At 58.6% G+C, this 19,233-nt stretch overlaps 2 protein-coding genes across 2 annotated transcripts; both read left to right on the top strand.

Annotated features, from left to right (window-relative positions):
- Positions 1–1,317: 1,317 nt before the first annotated feature.
- On the top strand, positions 1,318–12,226 carry MMP25 (matrix metallopeptidase 25). The gene is given in 11 exon segments (XM_034670525.1): positions 1,318–2,187; positions 2,189–2,234; positions 2,621–2,753; positions 3,699–3,840; positions 3,916–4,208; positions 8,755–8,931; positions 9,019–9,103; positions 9,282–9,364; positions 9,653–9,805; positions 9,877–10,134; positions 10,247–12,226. Coding segments are annotated over 11 exon segments (1,683 nt in total). The 5' UTR covers positions 1,318–2,146; the 3' UTR covers positions 10,519–12,226.
- On the top strand, positions 12,180–18,650 carry IL32 (interleukin 32). Its single transcript, XM_034669579.1, is given in 8 exon segments — positions 12,180–12,424; positions 14,346–15,226; positions 15,340–15,382; positions 17,001–17,039; positions 17,192–17,251; positions 17,545–17,571; positions 17,748–17,807; positions 18,252–18,650. Coding segments are annotated over 8 exon segments (1,632 nt in total). The 5' UTR covers positions 12,180–12,217; the 3' UTR covers positions 18,567–18,650.
- Positions 18,651–19,233: the final 583 nt, after the last annotated feature.

Raw genomic sequence — 19,233 nt, 5'->3', positions numbered from 1 at the left:
CATCTCCCATCACCCGGGGAGGAAAGAGGGACCAGAGACTGAGTTATTAGCCCATCGTGCCCACGTGATAAGCCCCCATAAAACTGCCCAAAGTTTGGGGTCTGGAGCTTGGAGATTGGTACCATCTCCATGCTGGAGGGTGGCACCCCCTAGCTCCATGGGAACAGAAGCTTTTGTGCTCACGACCCTCCCGGATCTCACCTGATGTATCGCTATCTGCTGTTTATCCGTATCCTTTGGTATATCCTTCACTACATAATGAACTGGTAACCTTGTGTCTCTGGGTTCTGTGAGCTGTTCTAGTGTACAAGTGAATGGGGGGAGAGGGGCTCAGGGGACCCTACAATCTGTAGCCAAGCTGGCAGAAGTTGTGGGTAACCAGGGGACCTACTACTTGTGATTGGCATCTGAAGTGGGGCAGGTGAGTCAGAGGGCCTGAGCCCTTACCCTGTGGGGTCTGTGGTAACTCCAGTGAGTGTCAGGGTCCACCTGAGCTGCGGGACCCTCAGCTGGTGTCCCAAATAATGCTTTGGTGGTGGGGGGGGGCAGCACATCTGGCGTCAGGGCGCTGGGAACGCGGTAGTAGCTGGAGAGTGAAGGACACGCTGGGAAGAAGTGCCGGTCTTTCCTACACATGCGATTTACCACGGGCCGCGCGGGGGCTCTCACCCCACACCCCCAACTTCTGTGTTGAAGTCCTAATCCCCAGGACCTCAGCCTGTGGCTGCTCTTACAGGCAGGGCCTTTCCAGAGGCAACGGAGGCAAAACCAGGGCGTGAGGGTGGCCTGACTGTGTCCTTACGGTTAGACGAGATGTGGGCGCCCAGAGGCAGCAGGGGCGCCGGGCACGGAGGAAAGACCAGGTGAGGACAGCCCGGGGCAGCCACCTGCCAACCCAGGGGTCTGAAACGGCAGGAAAACCAACGTTGCCGGTCCCTGGATCTTGGACTTCCAGCCTCCAAAAATAAATGTCTGTTGTTTCCGGCGCGGAGTCCGTGGTATTTTGTTAGCGCAGCTGGCGTGGACGCATACAGGATTTCAGTGTTTTAGTTTGTATCTCCTGCTCGCCAGTTCTGCTCATTATTTATTTTATCTAAAACACAGGGGGCCCCATCGCTGCCCTGCTGCAGACAGAGCTGTTGGACTCGCACGCACCTCGCCCCTCGCGGGAAGTCCCCTCCAACCCCCATTCCTCCCGGTTCTTCTCCTGTTGCAGGGCCCCCTAGCCCTGGGCTTCCCCGGCGGGGGTGAGGCGTGGCTCTGCGGGTGCCCAGGTCTCTGCCGGATCCGCTCCCGCACACCTCCTCCTCTGTCCCGCGCGTCTAGCACGGGAGGGGGCGCGGTCCACGGGGCTCGGGGAACGAAGGCGGGGAGCCGGGCAGCGGCACCGCGCACACCCGGGCGCCAGCAGAGCCGGGCGGGGAGGCGGTCTGGGACCCCGCAGAGAAGGGAAGCGTCCCAGCCTCCGGCTGCTGGCCACGGGGTCTCCGGGAAGGGCGGCGGGGGGAGGGGCGCCCCGGAGCCTCCCTTCACCCGCCGGGCTGCGCGCCGTGCAGAAAGCAGAAACGAGAGCCGTGCCGCGGAGAGTCCCAGCGGAGCCGGGTTCTGGGAAGAGAAACTTGGGGGCGCGGCCGGGGGACGGGAGGCGGGGGAGCTCGGCAGTGGTTCCTCGCCGCCCCCCCACCGGCGCCGCCCGCGCTCTCGGAAGCCGGCTCCCCCCTGCTCGCTGGGCGTCCGAGGGCTGGGGCATTCATTGGCCTCGCGGGGGCCGCCGGCGCTCATCGGCTGCCGCAGCCCTGCCCCGCCCGGAGGGAGGGGCCGCCCGTGCCGCGCGGGGTCCAGCGGGGCCTGCCCGGGACCCAGAGGCCGCGGCCGTGCACCCGGAGCCTGCACCTCCGCCCCCTCCCGCGCCTTCTCAACCCTCCCGGGATCCGCAGCGACCTCCAGCCCACCTGGGCCCTCCACTGGACGTCTCCGGGTCCCCTGCATCGTGCCTCCCAGGGTCCCGGACTCGCAGCGCGGCCCCGGGTCCCCCCGCCCACCCCTCCCACCTCGCGCAGGGGTCCCCGAGCTTCTCCGGGCCCCGGGCCCCCAACACCCAGGTCCCCAGAGCGGCCCTGGGCAGGCCCCCTCGAGCCCTGCGGGCATGCTCCGGCTCCTGGCGCTGGTGCTCCCGCTGCTGCCGCCGCGGGCGCACCCGGGAGCCCTCCGCTCAGGACGTGAGTGCAGGAGTGGTGAGTGCTGGGGTCTGCGGGCTCCTGGGATCTGTGGGGTGGGGGTGGGGTCCGGACGGGGCTGGGGGCTGATTCAATTGTTCAAAGAGTGACTGGGGATGGGGCCTGGGGACCCAGATTCTTGGACCCATCAGGTTTGGGTCTGGGATTTGAAGATCTGTTGAGGGGTAGGGGTGGGGAGGTGGAGGACAGGACTGTTGGGTCCGAACACAACCCAGGGCTGGAGAGCCCGGATTTTGAGATGGGCAGCAGGCAGTCACTGGGACTGGGCCCCCTGGGTTCCAGCTGCCTGGATGCCAGGCGAGAGGTGGGGCTTCCAGGATGGCGGTGGGAAGGGGGCATCTCTCCAACTCGTCCTGCTTCCCGGGTTCCCTCCTATGGTCTAGGACTGGCTGACCCGCTATGGCTATCTGCCACCACCCCACCCTGCCCAAGCCCAGCTGCAGAGTCCTGCAAAGCTGAGGGATGCTATCAAGGTCATGCAGAGATTTGCTGGGCTGCCTGAGACAGGCCTCCTGGGTAGGTAGACCCCCACCCCTCCCCAGCCCCGCCTCCGCACCCAGCCTGATATTAGCCAGCAGTATGTAAACCTCTGCATGCACCTGAATCACGGGAGCTCTGAAATGCTGGTCTTGGGCCAAACCCAGGAGATCCGCAGGCATTCCTTTTTCAATAAAGATTTACTAAGAATCTCTTACGTGTAAGGCCGTTTCAGGCTCTGCTGGTGCAGTGATGAACAAAGCAGAAAAGGTCCCTGCTCTCATAGGACATACACACAGATCAAGAACAAAAATATGCAAGATAATTTCAGATAGTGATTCGTGTTTTAAAGAAAATAAAATGCTGGTCAGGGCAGATCCCTCTGAAAGGTGTTGTGGGGTGAGAGGAGCTCAAATGACACAAAGAACTCAAAGAACACAAATAGGATGGGCCAGCCATGGGAAGATGTGGGAGTGTCCCAGGGAAGTGCAAAGGCCCTGTGGTAGGTACAAGCTTGTGTGCTTATAATGGGAGAAGGATTGAAGGCCGGAGGCCCAGCCAGCCTGGGGGCTTTGGACTTTAGGATGTGATGAGGACTAGGGATATAGGGTGTGAGGTGTGAGTAAGCAACCTCCCAGGGGGCTCTGGCCTCAGGGAGAGGAGCCTGCACTGCATCCCCCTTGGCTCCTTTCTCCAAGTCCAAGCACCAGGGCTCAGGGAAGCAGGGCCCCCAGAGTATGGCAGCCCGTCCATCCAGGGCCAGGTGAAGAGGGTAACGCTGCCCCGAAGAGCAAGGTCCTAATTTCACCTGAGCTGGCTACCAGAACTGGATAGCCTGTGTTCAAATCCAAGATGCGGGGCCTCCTTGGGCCAGTTGTTTAACCTTTCCGAGCCTCAGTGTGTCTGTGTAGAAAGGGAGCTGGTACCATGATTAGAGCAGGTTGTCCTGCTGCTGATCCCCTCCCCCTACAACCTCTCCCCCAGACGCAGTGACGATGGCCACCATGCAGAGGCCCCGCTGCTCCCTGCCCGATGTGCTGGGGGTGGCAGAGCTGGTCAGGCGCCGCCGGCGCCGCCGGTACGCTCTGAGCGGCAGCATGTGGAGGAAGCGAACCCTGACGTGGAGGTAGGTTCTGGTGCACACCCCACCCTGGCCTGCCTGCTGGGCCCCGCGTGGAACGGCTGCCTTCTCTCTCCCCAGGGTCCGCTCCTTCCCCCAGAGCTCAGCACTGACTCGGGAGACGGTGCGGACCCTCATGCACCATGCCTTGGCCACCTGGGGCATTGAGTCAGGCCTCAGATTCCAGGAGCTGGTTTCTCAGGAGCCGGCGGAGCCCGACATCCTCATCGACTTTGCCCGGGCATACCACCAGGACAGTTACCCCTTCGACGGGCAGGGAGGTACCTTAGCCCATGCCTTCTTCCCCGGGGAACACCCCATCTCTGGGGACACTCACTTCGATGACGAGGAGACCTGGACTTATGGGTCAAAAGGTACAATCTCCCTATTCTGAGAGGTCCTCTCCCCAGGTCTGCCTGTCCTTAAGAATTCGGTTTGAATCATATGTCGATGGGGGCTGTATCAGTTGGGCTTCTCCAGAGAAACAGAACCAGTAGGATGCGCGCGCGCGCGCGTGTGTGCGTGTGTGTGTGTGTGTGCGCGCGCGCGCGCGCGCGCGCGCGCGTAAAGTGATTTATTTTAAGGAATTGGCTCACAGGATTGTGGAGGCTGACAGACCCAAAATCTATAGGATGGGCCCAGAGGCTGGAAATTTAAGTGAGAGTTGATGGTGCAGTCCTGAGTCTGATATCTGGAGAGCAAGCCAGGTGGCTGGAAACCCAGGCATGATTTCTCTTTTTTTTTTTTTTTTTTAAGATTTTATTTATTTATTTGACAGAGATAGAGACAGCCAGCGAGAGAGGGAACACAAGCAGGGGGAGTGGGAGAGGAAGAAGCAGGCTCACAGTGGAGGAGCCTGATGTGGGGCTCAATCCCGTAACGCCAGGATCACGCCCTGAGCCGAAGGCAGACGCCTAACCGCTGTGCCACCCAGGCGCCCCAGCAGGCATGATTTCTGTGTTGCAATCTTGAGGCAGAATTCCTTTCTCTCTGGGAAGCCTCAGGTTTTGGTCTTCGGGCCTTCAACTGATTAGACAAGGCCCACCAACTATGGAGCATGATCTGCTTAATTACAGTCAACTGATTGTAGATGCTAATCACATCTACAAAATAACCTACCCAACAGCATCTAGCCTGGTGTTTGGTGAAACAACTGGGCACCATAGTCTGGCTAAATTGACACAAAAAATTACCCATCACTGCGGCCTCTCAGGCCTCCAGCTCTGAGCTGCGGACTTAGAGAGGTGAAAACAGCTCCTTGCGGCAGCTGAGTCAGAAGGGTAACCGGCAGTTGCTACACACGGTGACACAACTTGGGGGAATCCTAGCAGGAAGTCCTCCAGCCTGTGGTGCTCAGAGGAGAGACCTACCAAAGCCTTTGACTGACAGGGCTTCCTGGAAGTGGCTTGTTCATCCCGCATGTGTATACTGAGGGCCAACTAGCACATGAGGTCCTGCTCCCCTGGGGTATGTGGGGCAGGGAGGACGCAGAGAAAGGCACAAGCCAGTGAGCTAGCTGAGTCCAGGGTCGTCAGGGGCTGGAGCACAGGGGGACATCTGGGGCTGGAAGGCTGAAATGTGTTGGGAGTGAGACTATAGAGGACAGATGGTGTGTCGCATAACACAGAGGGCCGTGGAGGCACGGGGACAGAATGGGGAGGGTGGGAGAAGGGAACGGGAGCCAGGGAAGGCTTTGCATTGTGGAGCTGCCCCTGGCTGCAGGGTCCAGGAAAGAGATGGTGTTGGGGACGGGGGGCGGAGGACAGTTGAGTCAGGATGGGCAAAGACTGCGATCTAATCAGACCCTGGGGGCAGAGGGGATGAGGAGGAAGGGGTAATGGTTAGGCTTCTGACTTGGGCCCCTGGAACAGGAAGAGCAGGCTCTCAGATGGCAAAGGGGAGTTCAGGTTGGCTGTGTATTTGCAGCGCTTGTGGGCCGTTCAGTGTGGGCAGAACATTTGCGGTCGAGCACCTCGTTCTAGAACTGGGACTTCTCAGACTTAGGTCAGGTTCCCCATAAGTGAGCTTGAGATGAAAGTTCTTGTGCAAGCAGTTTTTCGGGGTATGTTCTCTTTCTCAAGAGAAAGGGAAACAAGAGCGGGCTGGGGAAAGCAGCTAAGTCAGGATGAGGTCTCTGCTGAGAGGAGCCTGAGCCCCAGGGCTGGTCCTGCCTGGAGGCGAGGGGTCCAGCTCTTCTAGTCACTTGGCAACTCGCCATTGGCTGTGAGCTGCCACAGGGAGGCTGGCCAGGAGGGAGAGCTTTTTCTGGGGAAGGAGGGAGCCAGGGGATGTGCACACAGGCTCTGAATTGGGCAAGGTGCCCATAGCATCCACAGAAGTGAGGCTGTGTAACGCAGCATTTAAGCATGCCAGCTTGAAGCAAACTCCAGTCAGGGCTCCTCCGCTTGCTGCGATGTGCTCAGTTTCGTCGTCTGAGAAATGGGGATTATAATAGCACCTGCTGGCAGGTGCGCTTGTAATTCACCTCCAGCTGTCGGCACAGGGCCCGCCCGCAATAGCACTCCGCTCGCTGCCAGCTGCTATGAACTGGGCCTGGTGGCGCTCAGGGGTTTGTAAGTTTCTGGGAGGAGAGTGTAGAATGGGAAGGTCAAGCACAGAGCTGTGGAGAGCCCCACAGTTAAAGGGAGAGTAGAAAGAGAGGAGGAACCAAAGGAAATGCAGAAAGAACAGGCCCGCAGGTGACCAAGAACAAGAGTGAAGAAGGAAGCTGGCAGCAGTGGGCAGGGCAGGAAGCCAGTCCACTAAGTTACATGGGCCTGGATTTGATCATCCGAGGACAAAGTGACCTTGGCGCCTACAGACTTGGTGGATGGGGGAGGAGTCCCGACCACGGTGGGGTTAGGTGTGAGAGGGGCTGAGGAAATGAAAAATGAGTTTAGACCACTGACCACAGAACTTGCTAGGGAAGGAGGGGTGTGTGGATGGGGGCAGATAGGTACTGGGGTGGCTTAAGATGAGGGAGTCTTGAGTACCTGGTGATGCTGGAGGAGCCAACAGAAAGAAAGAGATGGGGGATGGATGCATGGATTCATGCATGGATGGATGGATGGATGGACAGATGGACGATGGACAGGTGGATGGATGGATAGATAGATGCATGAATGGATGGATGGATAGACACATGGGTGCCGGGATGCAGGGATGGATGGAGGGGTGGGTAGGGCATTGTCCTTGTCCTTGAGGAGGTAAGTGAAGCAGGGTCCTTGCACAGGGCAGGACAGGGCAGGAGACAGGAGGGGAGCATGGGGGAGGTGGAGCTATCTGCCCAGGCACGCAGGAAGTTACAGATTGCTTCAGATGGCCTGTCTTGATGAAATAGGAAACACATTCATCAGCATTTGTCACCTAAGAGTTGGGGGCCAGAGCTGGCGAGCAGCTTGAGGGGCTGTGGGCCTGGAATTGAGGATAGTGGAGAGCGCAAAGGAGCTGTCTGTTGAAGTCTAGAGCAGAGCTGAGAGGAGGTATTGGGGAGCCCGGCAGACTGGCGGCCGGGGAATCTCATGGGCTAGGGTTGCAGTTGCGTGTCTCACCCCGGCTGCAGAGCGTGAGAAGGGTGCAAGGAAGGGTGTGGCCAGAGGAGACGCAAAGCAGGGGTGGGAGGGGTGAGGGATGAAGATCTACCTGATGTAGGCACCAAGCTTCCTCCAGTTTCTCAAAAAAAACCCTCAGGGCAATAAGGAAACCCACAGTCAACGACGAAATTTATCAATACATGTGCGGTTTGACCAAGACCCCTGAAGTCGTGCTGAACAGCAGGACAACACGGCCAGAGTACTTGGCTATACTGCCATTTGACTCGACCTCCTTGTGCCTCAATGACAGTGCCACCTGTCAAATGAGGACAGAAGGAAGAGGTTTTATGAGGGGAGAATGAGGGCAAGTACTTGCTACTCTCCTTAAGACTCACGCATCTCTTTCTTACACTTTCATCCAGCAGCCCTTGGGGCTGACAGAAATGTGCTTTTCGGGTCACCAGGTCCCTTCCAACAAACCCACTTTCAACAGTGATGGCCTGAGTTGGAGATTTCCATGCAGCAGATCAACATCTGTAGAGGTCGTGCCTCCTAGGGCAGCTGCTGCCTCTCTTGCTGTCTTGCTCTCTTGGCCTCTCGGCGGCTGGAGTAGGAGCTGGCAGGTGGATCCAGGGGAGCTGGGATTTGGCCAGCAATGGGGAGCGTGAAGAGGCTCACTCCTGGCGCCCAGGCTGGTCCCCAAGGAAGAGGCTGTGGTCAGAGAGGCTGGGAACGAGGCCGGCCGCCGGGGCCAGCAGGCTGTGGTCTGAGAGTGCCTGCCCGGAGACGGATGAGGCTGCAGAGGCAGGGAGGCAGCCCAGGACCTCAGGGAGGCAGGGGAGGGGTGGAGGCTGTGGGAAGGGGAAGATGGGGGAGGGTGACCGAGGACTGAGGGGATGGGGGCACTGAAGGGGTGCACATGGAAGGAGGAGGGAGCACCCTGGGGGTGGGAACGGGGTGAAGGTCTTGGGAACCCAGGCCAAGTAGCCCATGGGTGGGGAGTTCTGACCACAGGCTGGAGCGGGGAGGAGGGAAACTCCAGGGACTGGGGCTTCCTCGAGAGAGAAATACATGCACCCCCAGGTTCCTGCTTCCCCCAGACGGTTTCCCTACGCACAGGCTTCCCTGCCCGGACTGTCTCCTCCTGCCCCTTCCTTAACCTCTTCAGCCCCGTACCCAAGTTTCCAGAACTGCCAAACAAGGCTACTCAAAAAAATCTACCAAATAAGTGAACGCACACAGGCAGGACAAAATGGGTCGCAGAAGGGTCTGGGTATAGCTATCCCCGGAGGGTCTCCTGGTTGCTCCTGTCAGCTGGCAGGCCCCACTCCAGGGGGCCTGGTGCAGGGCAGGGACAAAGCTCTAGCCCAATTTCCCTCCTTCCCAGACGGTGAGGGGACTGACCTGTTTGCTGTGGCTGTTCATGAGTTTGGCCACGCCCTGGGCCTGGGCCACTCCTCAGCACCCAACTCAATTATGAGGCCCTTTTACCAGGGCCCAGTGGGCGACCCGGACAAGTACCGCCTGTCCCAGGATGACCGCGAAGGCCTGCAGCAGCTCTACGGTACAGGGGTTCGGGAGGGGTGGTTGGCCCTGTGGCCTCTGACACAGCAGGGTCAGGGAACTCACGCCTCTCCGACTCTCTCCACAGGGAAAGTGCCCCAAACCCCATATGATAAGCCCACAAGGAAACCCCTGGCTCCTCCTCCCCCGCCCCCTGCCCTGCCTCCAGACAGGTGAGTCCCTCTCCAGCTGTATGATGGGGGAGGGAGGGAAGGTCCCTAACCCTGGGTGTGGTCCTTGGTGAGATGGGCACGATGAGAGTCCCTACCTCACAGGACTGTCCTAACCGAGGTTAAGCAGAAAGACCAGGAGCCGGGGCCCCTCTCTGCTCACCTCTCCTTTCCTTTGTAGCCCCTCTCTTCCCATCCCTGACCGATGTGATGGCAGTTTTGACGCTATCGCTAACATCCGTGGTGAAATCTTTTTCTTCAAAGGTCAGTCACTCCAGATCTTCCCTGGCCACATAGAGTTGGCTTCCTACCCCCTCAAGATGACCCATTAAGCCTGTGGGGTTCCCCAGATGCAGGACTCTCTGTGCTAAAAGCACAAGGCAAGGTCTGGGAGAGCTCATCACTCCAGGGTCACTGCACCCTTGAAACCCAGACGGCCTTACTCGGCCAGCCCCGGGAGAGAGAGCCAGCCCTGTCTCCCCGCCCCGAGCTCTGAGGCAGAACACCCCTTGCCATCTCACGCCCCCACGCCCGTCCCTTGTCCCGCCACAGGCCCCTGGTTCTGGCGCCTGCAGCCGTCGGGACAGCTGGTGTCCCCCCGGCCCGCCCGGCTCCACCGCTTCTGGGAGGGGCTGCCCGCCCAGGTGAAGGTCATCCAGGCCGCCTACGCGCGGCACCCGGACGGCCGCATCCTCCTCTTCAGCGGTGAGTGGGCGCGGGGGCGCGGCTGGGCCCGCGCGGGGGGCGCGCCTGATCACCGGCCGGCTCCCCCGCAGGCCCCCAGTTCTGGGTGTTCCAGGACCGGCAGCTGGAGGGCGCCCCGCGGCCGCTCACCGAGCTGGGGCTGCCGGCGGGAGAGGAGGTGGACGCCGTGTTCTCGTGGCCGCTGAACGGGAAGACCTACCTGATCCGGGGCCAGCGGTACTGGCGCTACGACGAGGCGGCGGCGCGCCCGGACCCCGGCTACCCCCGCGACCTGAGTCTTTGGGAAGGGGCGCCTCACGCCCCGGACGATGTCACCGTCAGCAACACAGGTGGGAGAGGGTGCGGGGAGGGGGCTGGAGGCCCGAGGGTTTCGGAGAGACTGGGCGCCGCGGGAGGGGGAGCCTGGACCGGCCCCCGAAGTGTCTCCTCCCTCCCCCGCAGGTGACACCTACTTCTTCAAGGGCGCCCACTACTGGCGCTTTCCCAAGGGCAGCGTCAAGGCCGAGCCCGACTCCCCCCAACCCATGGGCCCCAAGTGGCTGGACTGCCCGGCCCCCAGCGCTGGCCCACGCGCCCCCAGGCCCCCCAAAGCGACCCTGGAACCCGGGACCTGCGATTGTTCGTGCGAGATCAATCAGGCCTCAGGGCGGCCGTCGCTGTCCTTCCTGCTGTCCCTTCTGGCCCTGCTGGTGGGGGACGTCGCCTCCCGTTAAGGGGGACGGGTCTCCCACCGCGGGTCTGTGTGTGTGTGTGTAGGGGGGGGTCCTGAATCGCCGCGGAGGCGCGTCCTCTGTTCCCAGGGGCGGGACTGCGGGGACGCATCTGAGAGCATGTGGGTAGAGCTAAGCCCTGGGGACCGGGGACAAGCGGCTGGCGCTTAGACTGGACCAGTCATGCGCTCGGCGTCGCCTCCCCCGCCCCCACCTGCACGGTTACTTTTCCCGCAGGACACTCTTCTTCTCGGAAACGCTGGTGTTTCTGGGAGCGCAGAGGCCGACTGCCGCCTGCCCCCGCCTGGCAACGCGGGCCCCCATTAGCGGTTCTGGGCTGTTCGGGCTTTAGAGGAATGTCCTGACTGGGGAACTTAACTCCAGGCTCTGTCTCCACCCTCTGCTCCGAGTTTCCCAGGACTGTCCCACCCTGTCCCGCTTCCATGACGTCCTCAATGCCCCAGGGATGGGGACCCCAGACCCAGCCCTGAAACTACCCCTGAGCACCCGTGGGCGTGTCCCATGTCTTGGGTGACATCAGTGGCCGCCCAGATGACCCTCACAACCTAAGCCCTGTGGACCTGCTTTCTGGTCACCACTCTGGACCCAGTACTGTCCCCATTCAACAGAAAACCCTCGTATCCCTACAGATCCTCTCAGTGCCTCCACGTGAGTGTCCGCCACTTCCCTCAAGGAGCACTCGTGGGCGCTCCTCAGTTCCACGCGGTGGGAAGACAGTGGACTCAGTTCCCCTCAATGAAGGGCCACTGCTTCCTCAGCACCCCTGGGTGAGGAGTGGGTGGGCCACCTCATTCACCCCCTGCTCCCCATGGAATTCAGGATCTAAATCAGTGCCTCTGGATCTATACTTCTGGAATATTCCACATCAGAATCACCTACTGAACTTAAAAATGCAGACCTCACGCCCTCACCCTGAATGAGGGTAGGGGCAAGAGTCTGCATTTGAGTAAGCTTGGGGGGTGGGCAAGGGAGCTGGGACAGCAGCTGTCAACCCTGTTGTGTGGTTTTCCTGTGTCTCGGCCATGTTCTCCCTCCTAGGGGCCAACCTCTTCACATTCTCGGTAGAGTCAAGTTGATGGCCCTGGTCTATGAGTGGAGCAACTTAGCAACTATTTCTTGGGTTGCCATCCAGCCCACAGTGCTGCCTGGGGCAGGGGCCACGGGCGGAAGTCCCCGCATGCAGGGAGGTTGCCTGTCATCAGTGGGTCGCAAGGAGCTGACCAGTAGGAGGGCAAAAACCAGAGGTCTTCAACCAGTCCTGACCTGGGAATCCTAAGCTGCCAGAAAACCAGAAATCTGGGCCTCTGTCAGGATCCCTTCAAAATACATGGAGGAGGAAATTTTGTGTTTTAAAAGCTTATGAGCCCCAGATAGGAGGACAAGGAAAATGATTGGACGGAAAGCTCTTCATTGCTTCTGTGCACACACGGACCTGGGGTGAGTTTGGCAGCAGGAACTTGACAGGCCTGAACCGCTCTGTTTTGTAGAACAACTTGGGGCTCAGAGTTGATGGGCACTGGGGTGGCAGATGGAGAGAGAAAGATTGGGGGAAGGAAGCAGAGAGAGGAACCCTAAAGTTGGCTAGGGGAGCTCAGAGGAGGAGCATCGAAGCTGAAATCTGGGGCTCCTGTCATTCCTCCATGGAAACTTCTCCAGCCTTTAAAAATATACTAAGTACGCTATGGAAAAATGCCATGTCAAATTGATGAATTTTATTTTTAAAATGGTATGGTCCCCAAATCAAAATGTGAAACATTTGTGCTTCAAAGGACACCCTAAAATGAAAAGACCGCCCACAAAATGGGAGAATACATTTGCAAAGGACGTATCTGATAAGAGACTTGTATCCAGAATATATAAAATACTCTTATAATTTCATAACAAGAAGGTAAATAACCCCGTTTAAAAATGGGTAAAGGATCAGAATAGACATTCCTCCAAGGAAGATATACAAGTGGCCAACAAGCACAAGAAAAATGTTTCACATCACTAGTCCCAAGGTGAATGCAAATCAAAACCACGCCGAGATACTGTTTCACACCCACTAGGGTGGCTAGACTCAAAACAACGTCATAAGTGTGGGTGAGGAGGTGGAGATATTGGAGCCCTCACACACTGCTGCTGGGGTACAGAATGGTGCAGTAACTTTGAAAAACAGTCTGGTGGTTCCTCAAAAAGGTGAAAACATAGTTACCATATGAGTCAGCCATTCCACTCCCAGGTGTTTACCCAAGAGAAGGAAAAACCTATGTCCACGCAGAAACTTGCACACATGTTCATAGCAACAGGATTCATAATAGCCAAAAGGTAGAAACAACCCAAATATCCCATCAATTGGTGGACGTATACATAAGGTGGCATGCTCATGCACGGAATTTTATTCAGCCATAAAAAGGAATGAAGTTCTTTTCTTTTTCTTTTTTTAAGATTTTATTTATTTATTTGAGAGAGAGCGCGCGGCAGAGGGTGAGGGAGAAGCAGGCTTCCTGCTGATCTAGGAGCCCGCTGCCCCCAGGATCATGACCTGAGCGGAAGGCAGAGGCTTAACTGGTGGAGCCATACGGACGCCCCAGGAATGAAGTTCTGATTCATGTTGCCACCAAGATGGATTGAAAACCCTGTGCTAAGTGCAAGGAGCCAGACACAAAAGGTCACACAGTGTGACCATTTCCCTGTGATTCCACTTATATGAAATGTCTAGAACAGGAAAATCTGGGGACAGATAGTAGATGAGGGGCTGCCTAGGACTGGTGCAGTTGAGGTTTTGGGATTGGGGGGTTCTGGCTAAGGGGTATGGGATTTCTCTTTGAGCTGATGAACATCCTACGCTTTGGTGGATGAATTGTGTGTGAATTATTTCTCACTAAAACTATAAAGAAAATGGTACACTTCACAATGAAACACAAAATACCTACAGATGGTGGTCCTTGTGAGACAGTCACGGAGGGGCCAAGTGTCCCATGGGGCCGGGGAGCTGGCGGCCCCTGATGAAGCCCAGAAGTATGACTTGCACGTGAGGCAGGAGCAGCTGTCTTCTCTCTTCCCACGTGGAATTTCAAGATGGCTCAGTGAAAGAGCTGGACTCCTAGATGTGCAAAAGGAGTTTCAGGCCATTGATGGGCTCCTAAGGGGCAAGGAGATGCCGGCCTGGGTCTAGTGAAAGCAAGTGAGACTTTCACCAAGGAAATGTGCTTTATAGTTCTGTCCTTCTGGTGGCCCTCCGGGAGCCCAGGTCCTCTTTGAGGGTGTTAGGGGCTGAGTTGTATCCCCCCAAACTCATGTGTTGAAGTCCTAACCCCCAGCACCTCAAAATGTGACCTGATTTGGAGATAGGGTCTTTACAGAGGGAATTGAGGTAAAGGTCATCAGATGGGCCCTAACCCAGTAGGACTGGTGTCCCTATCAAAATGGGAGATTAGAGGACAGATTCACATACAAGGAGATCGACTCGGACATGAAGATGGCTATCCGCAGGCCTGGGAGGGAGGCCCTTCCCCAAGGCCCTCAGAAGGAACCACTGCTGGGGCCCCTGGGTGGCTCAGTCATTGGGCGTCTGCCTTCGGCTCAGGGCGTGACCCCACAGTCCTGGGATCGAGCCCCACATCAGGCTCCTCTGCTTGGAGTCTGCTTCTTCCTCTCCCACTCCCCCTGGCTTGTGTTCCCTCTCTCGCTGGCTGTCTCTCTCTCTCTGTCAAATAAATAAATAAAATCTTAAAAAAAAAAAAAAAGAAGGAACCAGTGCTGACACCTTGATTTCTACTTCCAGCCTCCAGAAGGGGGAGAGAATACATTTCATTTCGGTGGTTTAGGCATCCAGGTGGTGGCACTTTGTTGTGCCAGCCCCGGGACACCAAAACAGAGGGCAGACAGAGGCTGTGCTCAACTGGAAGATAGGGGTAAGGGGGGAGCTGGGGGTGAGGCTGTGTGAGCGGAACCGTGTGAGGAACCACTGGCCTGGACCTGGGAACACCCCTACCCCCACCACACACAGGTGCCTGAGGGTTGCAGGACGGTGGAATCCCTCAGCCCCAGGAGGGCTCAGGATAGCCTGTCCCCTGGCAGGTAGGCATCGCCTCCAGCCACCCTGCAGGGGCTCATGGGGCAGTCTGCTCAGGTGCCCCACCTGGTGGGCCCACCCTACGGGTCTTGCGGGTCATGCTACACCCTGGGACAGGAGGTTCTTGGAACCTTCTCTGGACTTTGGAGCTGAGATACACTCCGTTCCAAGTGACCTGGCCAGCATTCCTCAGGACCTTGATCCCTGCCCCCCCCTCAGCTGGATGACTACATTTTCCAAAGCTCAGCGAGCCTCTCGATCTGCTTTCCCAAGTCTGGACTTTCCTGCTGCCCCTCCCCCGTCTCAGGCTGATGAGGGTGGGGAAGAGCCTGTTTCCAGGCTCCAACATTTCTGCCCTAGCTCAGAGAGTGGAGCTGCCACAGCCAGAGCCATGCCCACCCCCTCCCAGGCCCTTCAGTCTCCCTGTCTGTCCTTTGCTTCTGTCTCTGTCTCACACACACACACACACACACACACACACACGCACCCCCCCCACACATCCTGCCTTTGGGGCAGGCTCCACCCTCCCCCAACCCGTCCCTTCTCCCTCCTTCCTCCCCCCTCCCTCTTCCCTCTTAAAAGAGCGACTCTCTCTCTGCAGCAGAAACCTCAGCTGGGAGCATCTGTGAGAAGGTGATGGCTCAGTGGAGGCTTGGGGACAGAGCTGCAGCCAAAGGGACTTTGTTGGGGGGGGCGGGGAGGCGCTTCTCTGAAGACTCTTCCTTACACCTGTTCCTCCTCTCTAGGTCACAGGCCCTGGAGCCCCGAACAACCATGTGCTTCGCCAAGGTGAGGGAGAGTGAGTGGTGGGGGGCGCTGGGCCCTGGATACCATTTCCGCCCTGTGGGTCCCCCTTCTCCCACCTGCACTGGCCCTGGACCTGCTGATCCCTCCACATGCACCTGGCTCTGTCCCATTCTCCTAGGCCAATGGGGGAATCTCCTGGGGAAGCAGGGGGTCTGAGGCACTCAACAGGGCCCCAGTCTCATAATAAGCCTGAGCTTGCTTGGTCGAATGTTCTGCCATCACTGTCCTGAAATTCTGAATAATTGTTGACAAACAGCTTCACAGTCTAAGTTTGCTCTGAGTCATTCACTTTATTATTATTATTTTTTAAGATTTTATTTATTTGTCAGAGAGAGAGAGCAAGCAGGGAAAGTGGCCGGCAGGGCAGGCAGAGGGAGAAGCAGGCTCCTTGCTGAGCAGGAAGCCTGGTGCTGGTGCTGGATGTAGGGACTCGATCCCAGGCCCCTGGGATCACGATCTGAGCCATCTGAGCCGAAGGCGAAGGCTTAACCGAGTGAGGCACTCGGCGTCCCTGAGGCATTCACTTTACAGAGCAGGTCCTGGTTGTGGGGCCAGATTTCCTGTCTGGGGGTAAATCATAGCGGGGGGGCAGCTCTGTGTGTGTGTGTGTGTGTGTGTGTGTGTGTGTGTGTGGGGTCCTGAGGAACCGTGTGTGCTGTAGGACAAGGGAGTTACTCTAGGACTTAGACCCGGCATGTTTGCGGGGCAGCTGGGGGGGCCAGAGGAAGCACCAATCCCAGTAGACCCTGTATGCCCTGGAAACCAGGGAGGGGTTGGAGGGGCAGTGCTTTCCTGCAAAGTTTTAAAATTCCTCTCAGTTGCCAGGACCTGCAGCCCAAGACCTGCATCAGCCTCGGTGTCCGCTCCTCCCTTTTGGGGTGCCCTGTAACCTCCCCCAACCTACCCATTCCCCTGCCCCAATTGTAAGGTTGACCAGACGCTCCAGGCCTGTCCGGGACTAGTGACACTGGGATTATGCAATGACTCCAGGCTCAGTGGCCAGGCCCTGTCTGGGAGGGTGAGTTGGAGAGCAAACTGTTCCCACAGGCCAGCTGGGTATTTCTTTTGCGCCATATCATGTGACACTGGGCTCACAGGATAGTGCCATCACTGACTCAAAACGTGTGTAGACCGATGCCCCACAAAGAATATTTGCCCAGGGCCCCGCACATTCTGTGCTGACCCTGCCTGCCCAGTGACATGAAGCCAGCACCAGACTGGGCCCTAAGGTAGAGACTCATGAGGGAGGCTCTGGGGTACCTTGCACTTCTGTGGCTCAAGCCAGGAGTCTGGGCAGGGGACGTGGGGCTTCAGAGTCAGGAAGAGCTGCAGGCCGCGGCGCCCCTGCGTCTCTGCCACCACCTCAGATAGGACCGGCTGCTGCCAATCCTTCCCTTGGCCAACTGTCAGCCGGGACGGAGAGCTCGGGTGGAGGTAACACATCCGACCCTGCACTCTGCAGACCTGTGTTCCTATGTGCGAGTGTGCGCGTGCGTGTGCGCGCGCGTGTGTTTGCACACGCGCGTGTGCACACACGAATACAGCAAGTGGGGGGGGGCAAGGTCATGTGAGCCTGAGTAGATCACTGTTACCTCCACAGACAGGCAGAAGTCCTACTGAGGACTTACGACTCAAAATGGTGAGAAGCTCTTCCCAACGCATGGTTGGGGGAGGGCGGGGCGGCTGGGTCCTGCTGTGTGGCGCTGAGAGTGTCCGGCCCCCCTGGGACCTGGGGCGAGGGTGGGGAGGATCAGGCCTGTCTTTCCACCTCTGCCTCTCCTCTCCTCACAGCACCAGATGGTGGACAGTTTCTGTAATAGCCATCAGAATCAACCAGAAGGACAAGAAGAGGTGGGTCACTGTGCCCCCACTCCCCAGCTCTCTACAGTTTGGGTTGGGTGGGTGGTTTCGCGATGCTGGTGGTGATGGGGATGATGAAGACGCTGTCCCAGGGTTGCCCATTCCTTCCCCCGGACACATCCTCACGATGCATTCATCTCTCAGCTCACACCTCAGTGGCAGGTGTGCGCACAGGTGAGGAACGCGGAGGCTGGGGAGGCTTAGGCAGGCTCGGGGATGAGACTGAATGTGGGAGAGACGGTGGGGGGGAGGGGGTGGATTTTAAACAGGTGATTTCCCCACAGGAGGAGGTGGCGCTGCTGCAGCTGGAGGTGAGTTCGGCCTTGCCCTGCCTCCAGAGCCCAGTCCGCAGGGCGGTGCTCAGCCGCATTGTTGGGTCTGGGCTCCGGGCTCCCTGCTGACTCACCTGGACCCACGGAGGTGAAGGGGACTGCAGACTGCAGCAGGCAGGAGCAGGTCTGTAGCCTCCGCGCCCCCCTCTCCCCAGGACGACTTCAATGAGGTCTTGCTCGACACTGTGGATCTGCACTATCAGAACAGCAATCAGGTGCGTGCGAGGCGCCCATCTCGGCCCTCCTTGCTTCCCTTTCCACCTGTTCTCTCTTGATTTTGGTGTTGCCGTGTACGGTGTTGCTCAGTGCAGGGGGAAGGGATGCCCCCCGCCAGGACTCGAGGTGGCAACCTCCCCGCACCGGCCTCCCCGCCCAGCACATGGCAGCCAGAGCCCCCACCCGCGCTCTCAGTGCCGCGTCTGATGGGCCCTGAGGGCCAGGTGAGGGGCTCCAGTGCTGGCCATGGAGCACACATGCACGACCATGGTGGTTCATGCCACGGAAAGGAGGTGCGAGGGAGAAGTCTGCGCGTGTGCGGAGCTGTTGGCAGGACAGCGGGCAGCTTCTGTCCGCGGGCATCTGGCTCCCAGATTCTCATGAAGGTTGGGAGGCCTCAGCCCAGCCAGGACCTGAGCAGCTCCCCAACCCCGTCCCTGCAGGAATCCACTCCGTTACTTCCTGAAGTGCGGCAGGAATTGCGCTCCAGGGTCCGGAGGTCCTCTGTCCCTTCCCTGGAAGATGAAAGCTTGGAGGTCTGGGATCCCAGGGAGTCCTTTTATGACAGAGCCCTGAGGTTGTTCCAGAGGCTGCTGTGCTGCCTGCAGCAGAAGTGGCAGGCCGTGCTGGCTTGGGTGCGGAAGATGGTGGCTGCTGGCATGCAGGCCCTTTGCAGCGCCGTGGAGGCCGTCTGGAGTGTGTTTCAGGATTTCTGCTCCTTCGTGGCACAGGTCCTCAGGAGTGCCATCCAGGCCTAGCCAAGCCCCCCCTCCACGGGTTTCCGGCCCAGGTCTGCCCCATTGCTCTGCTATGGTGTCTTAATAAAAGCTGGTCGAACCCAACCAAGTGCCTGTGGTGCTGGGAGCGGGGGCACCGGTGGCTGGGGGGGCATGTCACATGGACCCGGGCTGGGGACCACCTGACCTCTCTAAGCTGTACGTGGGACACCAGTGTCCCGTGTGGTCGCAGACTTGTGGTGAGGACTGGAAGGCGGATTCCCCGCCTGATGCATAGTAGGGACTCCGTAAATGCTGCTCCCAGAGCAGCAGGGAGTGCAGGCCTGAGGAGTTTCAGCCATCTTTTCTTCTCCTTCGCTGGGCCACAGAAGCTCCTCGGTCAGTGGGGGAGGGGCAGAGAGAGACTCTTTCTCAAGCCGACTACCGGCTGAGCGTGGAACCCAATGCAATGCGGGGCCTGACCCATGAGATCATGACCTGATCTGAAACCCAGGCACCTGAGTCGGAGGCTCAGCTGACTAAGCCACCAGGCGCCCCTCTTCCCTACCCGCAGGCGCCCCTCCCCCCACCGACTTCCTGCTTCAGGCAGCTGCACACAGATTTTGCACTGGGAGTGTCTGGCCTCAAACAGCAGCTGCTGACGTGGAGCTGAGGAGGGGGTTCCAGGCCCCCCCCCACCCCGGGACCT

The sequence above is a fragment of the Ailuropoda melanoleuca genome, chromosome 10 (assembly GCF_002007445.2).
Source record: "Ailuropoda melanoleuca isolate Jingjing chromosome 10, ASM200744v2, whole genome shotgun sequence".
Lineage (NCBI taxonomy): Eukaryota > Metazoa > Chordata > Mammalia > Carnivora > Ursidae > Ailuropoda > Ailuropoda melanoleuca.
The sequence above is the reverse complement of the archived record's forward strand: the minus strand, read 5'-3'. Positions and strand labels throughout refer to the sequence as shown.